Source organism: Ceratina calcarata, unplaced genomic scaffold (assembly GCF_001652005.2).
Source record: "Ceratina calcarata isolate Rehan_Ccalc_2016 unplaced genomic scaffold, ASM165200v1 scaffold579.2, whole genome shotgun sequence".
NCBI lineage: Eukaryota > Metazoa > Arthropoda > Insecta > Hymenoptera > Apidae > Ceratina > Ceratina calcarata.
Genome location: NW_017177008.1, coordinates 463,498 through 477,649, shown reverse-complemented (window position 1 = coordinate 477,649; position 14,152 = coordinate 463,498). Strand labels below are relative to the sequence as shown.

The 14,152-nt window shown below is 40.9% G+C and overlaps 2 protein-coding genes across 6 annotated transcripts in view; both read left to right on the top strand.

Moving 5' to 3' along the window:
- LOC113464892 (uncharacterized) overlaps positions 1-4,238 on the top strand; it is a 10,390-nt gene extending 6,152 nt beyond the window's left edge. For 2 of the 4 annotated variants that reach the window (XM_026817474.1, XM_026817475.1), the window contains exons 3-4: positions 1,530-1,668; positions 3,710-4,238. In XM_026817474.1, coding sequence (XP_026673275.1) covers positions 1,530-1,668; positions 3,710-3,735 — 165 coding nt within the window. In that variant the 3' untranslated portion in view covers positions 3,736-4,238. The other 2 variants (XM_026817476.1, XM_026817477.1) reach the window with 2 other exon arrangements.
- A 115-nt stretch (positions 4,239-4,353) lies between these two features.
- Positions 4,354-14,152, top strand: part of LOC108629678 (cytohesin-1) — a 30,927-nt gene continuing 21,128 nt past the window's right edge. For both annotated transcript variants that reach the window (XM_018032505.2, XM_018032504.2), the window contains exon 1: positions 4,354-5,110. In XM_018032505.2, the coding sequence (XP_017887994.1) occupies positions 4,913-5,110 (198 nt within the window). In that variant the 5' untranslated portion in view covers positions 4,354-4,912. The remainder of the gene's footprint in view (positions 5,111-14,152) is intronic.

The window sequence follows — 14,152 nt, the reverse complement described above, 5'->3', positions numbered from 1 at the left end:
TTTCGAAATATCGAAAAATATCGAAATATATTTCAAAAACTCCAGGCTTTTTAGGCTTTTATTTCCTCAAGTTAGTTGTTTCTTCCAACTTCGTGCATGCATACCAAATACCAAAAACTTTTCTTTGGGTTATTGCTGATTATCATAAGAGTACATGCAAATTTCAAGTCACTATAATTTTTCAAAAAACCCATGAATTGATTTAAAATTTTGCAGGTAGCCTATACATCCTTAATGAGCAATTGATTTTATGATGATACCTCAACTACAGGCTGTTACCCACGGTCTTATCGTGCTCCTACCTACCTGCTGTTTGAACTGGGAGTGGAGCGATGGCGCCACGAACATTGTTTTATCGCGCACGTTACAAATACGAAATTAGTTTATCGCAATTGTAATCTGTTTTGCATACAGTCATCAAACTTATCATCCGGCCAGTAAACTTTATCGGACGATAATTAATTCTCGTCTGTATTTGCTAATTATTGTGACTTACAAATGGAACGTTCCGTTCAGATAGTCGTATCATATTTTTCAAGATTCAATGACTGAATCTTCTGGACCAAATGACCACTCATAGTAGAGAATTTCTACAATTCCTATCTTTGGCACGCGTGCATATCTGCTCTCAGAAAAATTCCAGGATGCCTTCGCGATAAGACATTTCCGTCGTGGTCGTCGATACAGTTCCGGTTACTCATACATTTTATGCCTCATAAATTGTGTAGAGATAAACACATGCTTTACACTCTTTCAATAAGCAAAAGCTGGTAAACGTAGCAAGAATAATTACACGATTATTTTTTTTTTACTGTTGGGATACATTGTGCAACATTGAAATTTGTTTCATCACTGACTCCAGTTACTAGCTTTTATTTGAGGATAGAAACTATTCCTACAAGAATTGATTTCGTCTACCTAATTAAGAAGTTTGATGGATGAGAATCTTAATATCGGCGGGGTTGAAGTGTAACATATCGACGTTCAAAGTCGAGATACTACTAATGGCGTTCTAGCTATGATAATATCTGCGTAATAGCAACAGAAATATTTACTCCTACACGATAATAAATTCCAATCAATAAAGCCAAACACCATATTAAATTAAATAAGAACTGAAGTTCACTTAGGATTTCATTCATAAATGTACTTCGCGCTCACTCGATCTCTGATCATTGATTGAAAATGCATTAGTCAAGTTACGAATTTCCCAAGCGCTCATATACTCAGTCATACCGCGCGATATTGACATTTCACGGGTTTCATCTTCATTTTAACCTGATTAAACCTGAATCAAGGTATCGTTCACTACCGATAACATTCGTACGGGCTCTATCGTAACCGCAGCAAGCTTGCAGACATCGACCAACAGTGTGGTGCATATCAGGTCGCGTTATCATTATCGCAAGTTCTGATTTTCAAAAATAACAATCATATGTTCGATACGGTTTGATTAATAAATATCGCGGTACCGCATTTCTCGGGTGGTTCACGCGTTCGTCGGTCTTAAATGGATTTAATCGATTCAGCGGCCTGGCTGGTCCACGTGGGTCCTGACCCTCGACATCCATGACGTCAGGCTCTCGTCGCGGTCACCGACGGGGATGGATCTGTTGCTGGTATTTCTGCCCGGTTATCTGGCTCTGCCGCCGCGAACGATCCCGAAAGGTGAATCTGTGTGTGGTGTAATGCAATACTTTCTACGCGCTTTCGACGTTGTTCGTTATCATGTATCTAATTACTAATCGCGGAGGGGCTTTGGTAGCGTTTGTTCTAATTCTGGATACTAATTATTTGTGCATCGAGCCATTGGTTCCGCGTCCGCGGGGATGAATAATTGACAAAAATAACGGCGTATTTAAAGGAAGATGACGAAGCGACGTAAGAAGAGTCAATCAGGGAAAATCGAAATCATCTGGTAGCGAATCGGCGGGCAAATAAACTATAAATATTTAGCTAACTCTGAGGTCGTTTCGAAGCCGGCTTATTGCTCTAGCGATGGAAATAGAACCATGAACGAACGATCTCTGCGCGGAAGGAGAAAGTCTCGTCACTAATTACGGTGACATCATTATTTATTCTTACTTTCGTTCAATCTCTCCCCGACTCGGGGATGACCGTTTGTCTCGGAATCGTGTCAGTGGACCTGTTGAACACCGCGAAGTTCGATTCTCATAGAAAGTTTAATTCGCACGCGTCGCCCGTGGAAAATATGAAAATCGAGCATTGGGAATCGGGTCAGTGTGCCAGTGAGTATCGCGGAAGAAAAACGATCTCTTCACCTGCGATATTCTTCGTTCCTCTCTGAACACACATTTGTCAAAGTTTCAGAAACTTTCCCTCGACTCTCGATTTTCCTTCGATCAAATCTTCATCAGGGAAATTAAACTGAACATCAAGCTAAACTATTGGAATTTCGTTTCCAATTATGTAAATGTGTATAAACGAGGAGGAAAAGAAAAACTCTTAAATTACTCGTACATTAAATTATTCATGTATTCCACACATTGATCCTAAATAGAGATAGAATGAATATTTGCAAATTTTTTTGTGACCATCTTTATTCGTACACGATATTAATCTCGTCATTCTCCTTTATGACCATTTAACGCCGAGTTTTAAGAGAAATAAATTGCCGGGTGACAGTGACGAGCACCCACAGAGGAAGCTGACGTATCAATGCGTTAACCAGTAAAATCTGCTTGATAGCAATGTTAATGGATAATGCGAGTGACACCACGCCACGCTTCCTTCTTCCTCGTGCTCTCTATACTTTCCGTTTAGATTCATGCTAAGTAATTTTTTGCCTACTCGAAAAATCGAACGATTTACGACTGAGACGCATATATAGCATCGAACCTGCGTTAAGCGTCTGAATTGCGACTAAAGTTCGTTGCATTCATCATTGTCGAACAGGAACGTTGGCTTTTATTTAGTCACGAGTGCAACGCGTGCACCCGGTCGCATAATTTTATCAAAGAGGAGAGCATGGATTCGTTCTCCTTGTTTCTTCCTATCGGTTAGACCGTTCCCACTGTTTTCGTGCAACTGGGAAACTTGCCAATGGTAGGATAATCGGTTTTAGCGATGCGGACCACTCTCAAAATTCTTTTACTCCTTCAAATGTTGCCGATTTCGATGCTTCGAAGCTTCTTCTATTATTGTTTCATCGCCGTTATCGAGGATGAAAAGACGTGGAGATAATGGGTCTTCGTTTTATCGCTAGTAAAATAAATTTTGCTCCTCGAGCAAAACAAGTCCGGATTTTGACGAGGGACGCGCATCTGCGTAATCGATTAAAGCCGGATCATTCCTACAGTTTGCAGCTGTAGCAGGTGCAAGCCTTTTTCGATCTCATCAACCTGTGGTTAAATCGTTGACCGTAGGAAGATTCTAAAAGTAAACTCGAATTGGATGACGAGAATGTTTCAGGAATAATCTTTATTGGTGGATCTAATCATTATTGTATTTTAAATAATAAATTCTTAAATCCTGAGTGAAAATGAGCATCGGAATTACAGCTTGTGCGATTTTGTTTTTTTTTCTTTAGAAATGTTCGACTATTTGTTTGACCAGTTTACTTCAACTACATTGGCATATACGAATGCCATTATAGTAATTTCTAAATGGAACATGAAATTGTTATTTTAGAAACTTTGCTTAACTAATTTCTACAGAAGTTATATTGGCTCTTTTAACACCAAGACAGAGACACATTCTACAGAGAGGAGATAAACTGTCGCGCCGGTTACATTGAACCATGGCCTGTCAACGCCCTTCGCGACACTCCGCTCGCCAATTGATAAGCAGTCGGCGAAATTTCACCGTGTCTCCGGAGTATTCCTCGCACGAACCTTCGCCGAGTACTTACACGTACCCGGAGTGCACGCTCGTTGCCAATGTCTTCCCGATCGAATATTCTCAGTTACATTGAACTGCGTTCATCAGAAAATAACAAATCTGACTTGTAAACTTTCGTGGAGCTGCGATTCGAAGTAAAATGTGTTTAGGAACGAGAGTTGAATCGACCTCGTGCAACGCAAACAAATTTTACAGGCTGATTCTAGTAGCCTAATCCATTTCGATCGTTCGTACACTTGTACAATCTGTATGCCCAATTTTTTTCAGATATTGTATCAATGCGTCAAGAATTATATGGAATATTGTATGAATTTTTATTCTAACGCTTATAGCCAGCAGTGTACGATTCAAATATTTTGTAGAGGAAAGTACACACAGTAGAATCAGCCTGTACACGCGTGTCCGAGTTCACGGCGCGGCCACCGCAAGGCGCCAGCGCATTCCCAGAGTGCGACGGTTTTACTCTGGCTCCTGAGTCTGAAATCGGCCGCCGTACAAGGCGGTTCGCTCTCCGTTTATAATTCCGATCCGACTGACTGACACGATCAGGCTTTACACAGTTTGAAACAGTACTTATAGTGATTAAGATCGGAGATCATCGTGTACGGTGTCTTTAACAATTTTTTATAGATCGTTGAATGGAATGTAACGTTGATTAATATTTTTATCAACGACGATCGATATCGATCGATGAGATGAACGGTAATCTATTGTATGTCGTGTGTCCTGTATATTGATCACGTGTGGTGATATCAATAGTGGATCGATCGCGCGGTGCATCCCTGGTCGAGGTTATTGAACTGTCGAGATCTTTCATCTGGATCGTCGGCGGTCTCTTCGGAAGCTCGTGGATTATCTCGGGTTAATAATTACGAATCGAGCGTCAATGTCAGCTTCGAGAGTGCACAGTGAGGGAGTCGCGTGGTGCGCGCGGTGTCAGTCGTGGTTAACTTGCTCCTGAAAGTCCTCCGTCGAGACGAAGTGAAGGGGATCGAGATCTAGAACGAGAATTCCGTTGGCTCATCGAATCCGGGGACGCGCGGCGCCAAGCATGATTTTCACCGGTAGGTCGGTGGACGCTCTCGACGAGGTCCACGGTGGCAACGTACAGACGGAGACTCGTCGGGAGGTGAGTGCGGTCGCCATAGCCGCAGGATGGTTCTCCAGTCTGCGCAGACCCGGTAAAAGGAACAAGAAGGGCTACCAAAAACAGGCCAAGAGCGCATGGGACCTTACCACATTATCCACGGTTAGTTGAACGTTCTGTCTGGTTGCGCCGACTTCCTCGTAACGATTTCTTAACCGAGTTCGAGTTTCCTCGGACCTCACCAACCCTTTTCATATACCGATCTTGCTCGGGAACGCATTCGAATCTTGGAGAACCGAACTATCTTCGCGCCTATTTTTGAACAGTAAATAAGTACCCAGTGTGAAGCATATCGTAGCACGCCGTTTTGAAAATAGATCCGTGTACCGAACGCAGCCAACGGTGTCAACATCTCTTCTTAATTTCCTTCCATCTTTATCTTCTTTTTTTATTATTATGTTCAACGAGTAATATCTCTGTCTTTCCAGTTTCGTTGGAAATGATTTTAATTGCGAGACGATTGAAAGGCAGTTTTTAATGATCCGTATCGATTGATTCGGATACCGGCAAGAGACGATTCTCGAATAAATTCGCGGGCATGGTATTAGGAGCAGTGAAACGGGAATAAAATAAGAGTAAGGTGGCGCTCGGAAGTTGGCCGAGCGGCCAAATTTATTTCTGAGGGAGTTAACACCGACCCGGTATGCACCGATGCACTTCTCGGAGCTTGTTTTCGTTTCCGTCAGAGCGAACTTAATTGCAGCTCGTTCGACTAATGGCACGGTTTTTCGAGTTCAAAAGGGAACTGGCAATTGCGGACGATGAATTCATTCGACTGGCGATACAGTTTGCCTACCTAGTTATTCTATACGTGACTGCCTAACTATGTTTTTCTTTCATTCATATACATGAATGAACCCGATCGTCTGTAATGGAAAACGGATTTCTTTACGCTTGTGCATCATTGCATGTTGCTTGACGTCAGGTATCGAAGGTCGTTCGAACGGACAGTGAATCAGGTTGATTTATTTATCTACCAGAGTCGGAATACAAACGTGGTCTGCGCGTACAAACGCGGGTTCAACTTTGACCGTGCAAACGACCAATTAACTACAATTATCGCCGATACTTGGCTCGCAATGTCCGCTACCTCTCTTTTTTTTTTGGCCAGAAAAACCCGCGTCGTTTCCATCTAATTATGAGCTCACGGAGCCGTGGTCCAATTACGTAAGTTGTTAACGAAGCGGGAGTACGCCTCGATAGTCGTCGATAATTGAATCAGCTCCCTCGCGGATTCGTGGTAACGGGATGATACGTTTGTTTTTCCTTTGATCGCGGAAATTCGTAGAAAATTATAAGTGTAATCGATCCTCTGCAGAGCAAAATTCCAAGAAAATGTTAATCAGAAATGTTCAAACATGCAACGTACAAATGAAATCTGAATGGTTTTTCTTCGAAATAGGGATAAGTTCTATCTGATGTATACTGTAACAGGAAATTGTCGTAGTACAGTGTCGAAGTACGGTTCCGAGTTTGATTCGAGCGTGATAGGGAATTGGTAGATGTGGAACACGTTGAAGTTGATTGATTGGTATCATCGAGCGGCTGGCGACACGCGAGGGATAGAAGGAGGAAAGGAAGAGCCGATACGTCGGCTCTTCCTTCTTATTCCTGTTTATGGATTTTCTCGCATGTATCGGGTGACACGTGGAGATTGCGTAACGCGGTATAATACGTACTGGTTATTCCGCTGCCTCGTGGTCTCTGGTAATATTTTTGGGTTAATGGGGTGGCCGAGCGACGGGCGGACGAAACGCGGACAGAAAGATTCAAAGGAAACGGAGTCATTTCTCTTTTTTGTATCGTTGCTTTTGAGTTGGCGGATCGATAAAACTGTCGCGTTTATTCGCGAACTTCGCTGACTTATCATAAATCTGACCGAGGGAAATGTGCACCGATCGGTTTCCGTCGTCCGCTCGCACGAAACAATTTTACATTAACTGCATTTCATGTTGCCATTGTTCTAGAATTATTTTTGAACGGCTGTCGTTTAAAATTTCCAACTGCGAATAATTGAAAACGATTCTGTATGTACACGGATGGTATTGAAGCAAATTTATGAAACGATTCTTGTTAGTATCTCTTTTGTCCGAGCTAACGTGTCGAGCTTTGAATTTCATAATAAATTAATCCTCCGTGCATGGTCACATCTTTAAGTTCGATCAATCTATGAATTAAGAGACAACTTCCGTGCACGATGTTGAGTTTCACCTTTGCTTCGCTTACGTAACGCAGCATCCATCGCAAAATTCGACTGTCCGAGTTCTCTACTATCAAAGATAGAGTTTGCTTTCAGATTAGATTGGATTTTTATACAAAATGAATTATCTATAATATCAATTTAGATAAGAATTTTTCATTAAGTGTATTAGTTGCATTATTTTTTATATTATATGTATTTATATAAAATTTATAATTGGGCGTTATGAACCCTGAAGCTTATCTTAGATTGATTGTCTAACGCGACGACATCACTTTTTGTTACGATATCGGAAGCATAGATCATTCGACAAACAGTCGTTCGATGTTGACTCGTAAGACAAAAATTCAACTATCTAACGCGTGACAATTTTACTGCCGGCTGGAGCGCCGCGACTTCTTATCTCTGGCCATCGTGTACGTTCCAATCAGAGATGTTTACCAGTACAATCTTAATCACCGGTTTGACGTCAATAGTTCGCGATGATACAGCAGCGTCATCGATGATTACGTAAGGTGAAGCGATGAAACAGGGTCATTGTCGTCCGGTTAAATGACCAGAATAATTGGTGCAATTCGGATCCGATCGTTTGGCAAGCAAATTGGCCAGGAACGCGGCTACTGCATATAAGCGGGACCAAAATCTCAAACTCGCGAAGCATCCTTCAACCTACGCTTCCCTAACGATTCCGAGTGTTACCATATCGAACCGTAATACGCGCGAATTGCTCATAGTTTGCCAAGATAATACAATAATTCCTTTCCAGAAATCGATGTCTGACGCACTGCACATCTCATCGTTAAAACGTAGCTAGGAGTCAGAATCGTGAGAAATTATCCAAACATGGAAACATATTTACCAAAATCCTTCTCGAATTTATCGAAAATATAAACATTTCATAAAAGTATAATTGGGAAACTCAATCTGAATGATCATGACAAAATTTTGCATAGAAATCTGCAATTTATTAAGTACAGTGTCCTTCGGTATTCGTCGAATCTCTGATTATATCAGAGTAGCTGAGAAAAGAGAGGACAAAGGAACCAGATTCTGTTTTAAAGCTCTTTCCGCGGTTCGCGACGACCACTTGGGTGCATCTGGGTTATAAGGCTCCTTTTCGGACAGCGGCGAGTAACAAAAAAAAAGAATGTCGTTGGGTGCACGCCAGGCTAAGCTCCGTCCCGGCGATTCGGTACGAGAATGGAACGTGTAATTGGATAAATACGTGAATGAGGGGCGCTAAGATGGCTTGAATTCATGGAATTGGAGCACCCACGTTGAAAGACCCGTTAACTATAGCGCAGGAAAATCCTGTTTCATTCAGCGATCGCGCAGGACGATAATTAGGCAGTAGAGATAGCGAGCAAATATGAAAATGAGCTACAGGAAATGTATGAATTCGAAGCCGTGGCGCTCCGAAGTTTGCTAGATGAATTTGTGAAAAGGGATTATACGGATGAGGACTCAGAATATTGTAGAGACGTTTCTAAGCGCGAGTAATAAGCCAGATGGCGATGAATAAATAATCATGGATTTGTAACTGAATATATTTCAGGCAAATAGAACCGAGTCAGTAAGGAGAATTAATGCGATTTTTTGTATATAATTTAATGATTCTATCAAACCGTATCGTGTATGAATTCATTAAATGAATTTGTCCTTGTACTTTGACAAACTGAAACATGTTCCTGCTACGAAGTCAATGACCAGTGGTGAATTTTAGATATCTTGTAGTGAGTCACTCTTAAATATGAAAATAGGAAAGGAGGTGAGGAAATGTTTGAATTCAAAGGAGAGATATTCCAAAGTTTGTCAACTGAATTTATGAAAAGGGGAACAAGAATATGATAGAGACTTCTAAGCGTGAATAATGGAGCTGATGACAATGAATAGATATATGCGGAGATCTTCAAATAAGTAGACCTCAACAAATATAATTTTGAATTTAGTCATGTTGGGCCAAGATCTTCAAGGCTACATACGCTGTCACTGTCGGGGACACGGTGTGTGTACTTCGCAACATTGGCATCAGTTACCCTATTATACATGCTTGCAACACAATACATAATAACGTTGTATATCTGTTGCTACAAATAATCTCTCGTGACGCACACAAGTGATTAATTTGTTCTTTGATTACGTTCATTATTTGCCTTCGGTTATACATACAACTTGCTACTTGACCCTCGACAAACATGTATTGAATTTACTCAAAGTTCTTATGATCAGTTTTATACAGTATTGAACAGAAATTGATTTCCTTCCTTTAAATAAAAGTTCCTTCTCGAATTTATCGAAAATATAAACATTTCATAAAAGTATAATTGGGAAACTCAATCTGAATGATCATGACAAAATTTTGCATAGAAATCTGCAATTTATTAAGTACAGTGTCCTTCGGTATTCGTCGAATCTCTGATTATATCAGAGTAGCTGAGAAAAGAGAGGACAAAGGAACCAGATTCTGTTTTAAAGCTCTTTCCGCGGTTCGCGACGACCACTTGGGTGCATCTGGGTTATAAGGCTCCTTTTCGGACAGCGGCGAGTAACAAAAAAAAAGAATGTCGTTGGGTGCACGCCAGGCTAAGCTCCGTCCCGGCGATTCGGTACGAGAATGGAACGTGTAATTGGATAAATACGTGAATGAGGGGCGCTAAGATGGCTTGAATTCATGGAATTGGAGCACCCACGTTGAAAGACCCGTTAACTATAGCGCAGGAAAATCCTGTTTCATTCAGCGATCGCGCAGGACGATAATTAGGCAGTAGAGATAGCGAGCAAATATGAAAATGAGCTACAGGAAATGTATGAATTCGAAGCCGTGGCGCTCCGAAGTTTGCTAGATGAATTTGTGAAAAGGGATTATACGGATGAGGACTCAGAATATTGTAGAGACGTTTCTAAGCGCGAGTAATAAGCCAGATGGCGATGAATAAATAATCATGGATTTGTAACTGAATATATTTCAGGCAAATAGAACCGAGTCAGTAAGGAGAATTAATGCGATTTTTTGTATATAATTTAATGATTCTATCAAACCGTATCGTGTATGAATTCATTAAATGAATTTGTCCTTGTACTTTGACAAACTGAAACATGTTCCTGCTACGAAGTCAATGACCAGTGGTGAATTTTAGATATCTTGTAGTGAGTCACTCTTAAATATGAAAATAGGAAAGGAGGTGAGGAAATGTTTGAATTCAAAGGAGAGATATTCCAAAGTTTGTCAACTGAATTTATGAAAAGGGGAACAAGAATATGATAGAGACTTCTAAGCGTGAATAATGGAGCTGATGACAATGAATAGATATATGCGGAGATCTTCAAATAAGTAGACCTCAACAAATATAATTTTGAATTTAGTCATGTTGGGCCAAGATCTTCAAGGCTACATACGCTGTCACTGTCGGGGACACGGTGTGTGTACTTCGCAACATTGGCATCAGTTACCCTATTATACATGCTTGCAACACAATACATAATAACGTTGTATATCTGTTGCTACAAATAATCTCTCGTGACGCACACAAGTGATTAATTTGTTCTTTGATTACGTTCATTATTTGCCTTCGGTTATACATACAACTTGCTACTTGACCCTCGACAAACATGTATTGAATTTACTCAAAGTTCTTATGATCAGTTTTATACAGTATTGAACAGAAATTGATTTCCTTCCTTTAAATAAAAGATTCTAATTGCTTTAGTTTTTTTAATTTCAGTACAAATTCAGTTGTATTTAGACTAAAGAGTTAATTTACGAGGATCCTACGAAGAGCTGGTTGTTACAAGAATTTGCATAATTCCGGTGAATCGTGGGAGCGGAAAGGGTTGGCCTCAGTTATGGTCGTCAGAACATATGGGTCTAAGGGGAAAATTATTATTATCCGCGTAGATGTGTTTACCCGGTTGGAACACGTGTCACTGTCCTAAGCACGGCATTGTGTTTACACTGGAGACGTATGTATCGATCAGCTCCTCCTGCTTCGTATGCATGCCATGTATCGGCGACCATTTGGCACCACGAACAGACGGAAGCAAACGTGGCGCGGCGCGGGGCGGCCTGGCCGTGGAATTTGTTTAACTTTCAACACTTGCATCACTCGAAACCGAATGTCTTTCTCAGTTACTCTCGCCCATTTCATTTATTATATTCTAACTCTCAATATTTTAGTACACTGATATTATGCAGTATATTAATTGAATATAAATTGAGAGTAGAATTTAATCAGATAAAATATGATCCTGTTTGTTTCTTATTTGCCGGAGTTACGATTTGTAATCCCGAGCTGTAGATATAAGCACTGCTAATCTAATGCTATATATATTTATTATTGTTTTATCAACATGTTTTATTAATCACATAACGCGTGCAGCTCGTCTTACTGCTTTCCATTAAACAGCCCCGCTTAATGGACGTTTGCTAATATCGTTTACTAAACGATATGCACGTGTTGCCCTATCAATTTTCAAGGTCCATTCTCTGGAAACCTATCACGCGAATCCTAAAGCGCCTGAATATTTAAAGACTAACTGGAATATAGAAAGTATCGAGGTGACAAATAATCGTCCGGCATTTGCGGATGTAATGCATGTAACGGGAAATAAAATTTCCTGAAAGACGAGATTGAGCAGGAAGCCAGTCGAGGGTAGCCTAACGTGATTAACGCTCGAGATACGGCTAATTAGCCCCGAAGACTTGAGAAAATCTCGGTGAATTTATTGGCGCGTGACGCGTCTTTGTAACCCGATCGAAAACCTAACAAACCAGGACGATTGTCGGATTAATGACTAATGGGTAACTCGAGAGTACGGCTTCATCCGTTTGTATTCGGTCCATTCTTGTCATGGAACGAAATCGTTTGAAACCTGGACTAGTTCCATTCAACTTTTGGCTAATCAGGTCTGTGGAATAATTCGATAGACGATCACAGATTTCGTTTGTCACAAGTTTTTCATGGAACACTGGAATCGTTCTCGTTTTTGCGTGACTCAGACCGTTCTGCTTATGAGATTAACCGAATCACGTGCTTATGACGACTGTAATTCAACTTGAGACATACTGAAATTGTTACTCGATCACAGGAATAGTTGCGAAACTCGATTAGCGAAGAGCAGCGGCTGTTCAACGTTCTAGTCAGTACTTGGCCGTAATTAAAATGCAACAATTCGGAAAGGTCAATGAGAATCATCGATCAGGGTTATTCGCGAATACTTAGAGAGAGAGGAAGAGGCACGGGAGAGACAGTAGTCGCGCTTTGTGGTTCGAGGAGCAGGCAGTAGGTCGGTTCAAGAACCGATACAAAGGTTTTCGTCCTATAAAAGAGAAACCTTCGAAGTTGGAAGTCATCGGCCGTAACGCGGATCGTGAGAGACATCGGAACAGTTTTATGCATCATTTATGGGCTCTTTCTTTTACCGATTCATAATTTCTGGAACCGCGCCAGTTATCGGTTGTCTCTCTTCTTAATAAAAGAAATCTGTCCTGGCAATAAGGCGTTTTGGCAACTAGCCAATTATCCGAGGCCTTGCTGGACAAGCAAAAACCACGAGTGCGTTCACCGATTCTCGCTAATTAGAAACATTGATCGTAAGAAACAGTTTTAACGTCACACAGTTCTGGTCATACATATCATAAGAAATATTAATTTATTTATATTAACGGGTTAGAGAACTCTTTAATATACACCGTATAAACAACGAGCAATAGGGACGAACAAAATGTATGATAGTATGTATAGTTCCGAATAATGTAATGATCGATTCAAGATTGATTTTCCAAGTGTTCCTAGCCAAATCTCAATGGGTAAATTTTCAGATGTATTATGACTAGAGGAACGGTGTTAATGATTAAATCGCGACGCGCAGGTGTTTCGCGAAGCGGACGCGGAGCGATCAAAGGTGAATCGTGGCTCGCAGCTGGTCGTTTAAATATTCGCGTAGTCGTAAATGGGAACGGCCGTTAAAAACGATCTCGTTGTGACTTGGAAGATTTCGAGCGCTTTGTAAAGAGACCGAGGTACACGCAGCTGGTGGTTCGCGTATGAATCGTCCTCCCTGTGTAAAGGTTTTTTGACAGTAAATATTCTGTAATTCGTATCGTTCGATAAGAGCCGTGGAGAAAACCCAAGGTGTACCGATGAATCATTCGTTTAAATAGCGTTGCGAATTCCATAGCTCAGATCTCGTATGCCGATCGCGTCTGACGCACCTTCCCCGGCGTTTATTTTTATCGGTGAATTTTTCGATTGCTACCATGGTTCAATTCAACATGAGCTCTTCTATTGAACATAAAAATCGGGTTCAATTCATCGATCCTGTCGTAATAAAAGTAATAGACAAAAATTACGATTTTAATCGATCGATCTTCTAATGTTTAATTTGAATAATTTGTGTTAATGCAACTGTTTGACTTGCATCACTTTCACATGAGTAAGCAGTTTCGTAATTCAGAAGTTGTATAGTTAGACACACACGTCTCTCGATACTCCATTTGCGGAAGTTTCATCGAGAAAGCGATTCCCATTTCCGCTCGTCAAGATCGTTTCCTACTGTCCTGATTCGCGTTTCCCGGCCGGGACCGATAATGGACAGCGACGGGTTTTATAACGATTCAAAAAACCCAAACGTAGACGCGATTACTGGTATCGGCAAGGCTGAACTAGGCTTCCGTGAACTCCGATTAATCGCGGTTCTTTTTAATTCATCTTACGACACTCTCGTTGCTATCTTTCTCGTTATCGTAATTTCCTGAAACACGTTTCTCTTCGAACAGACGAAGTTCTACTCTCGCGTTTCGACGTGGTTTTAAGGATGTATTGGCTATACAGTCAATCCCAAAAGTTTATGTGCCTTAGAAAAACGCATTTCCTATAATTAAAAAGAAATCAGACGTCGGAAGAATAATGCTAATAATAAATAGCTACGTGCTAAAAAGTATAGAA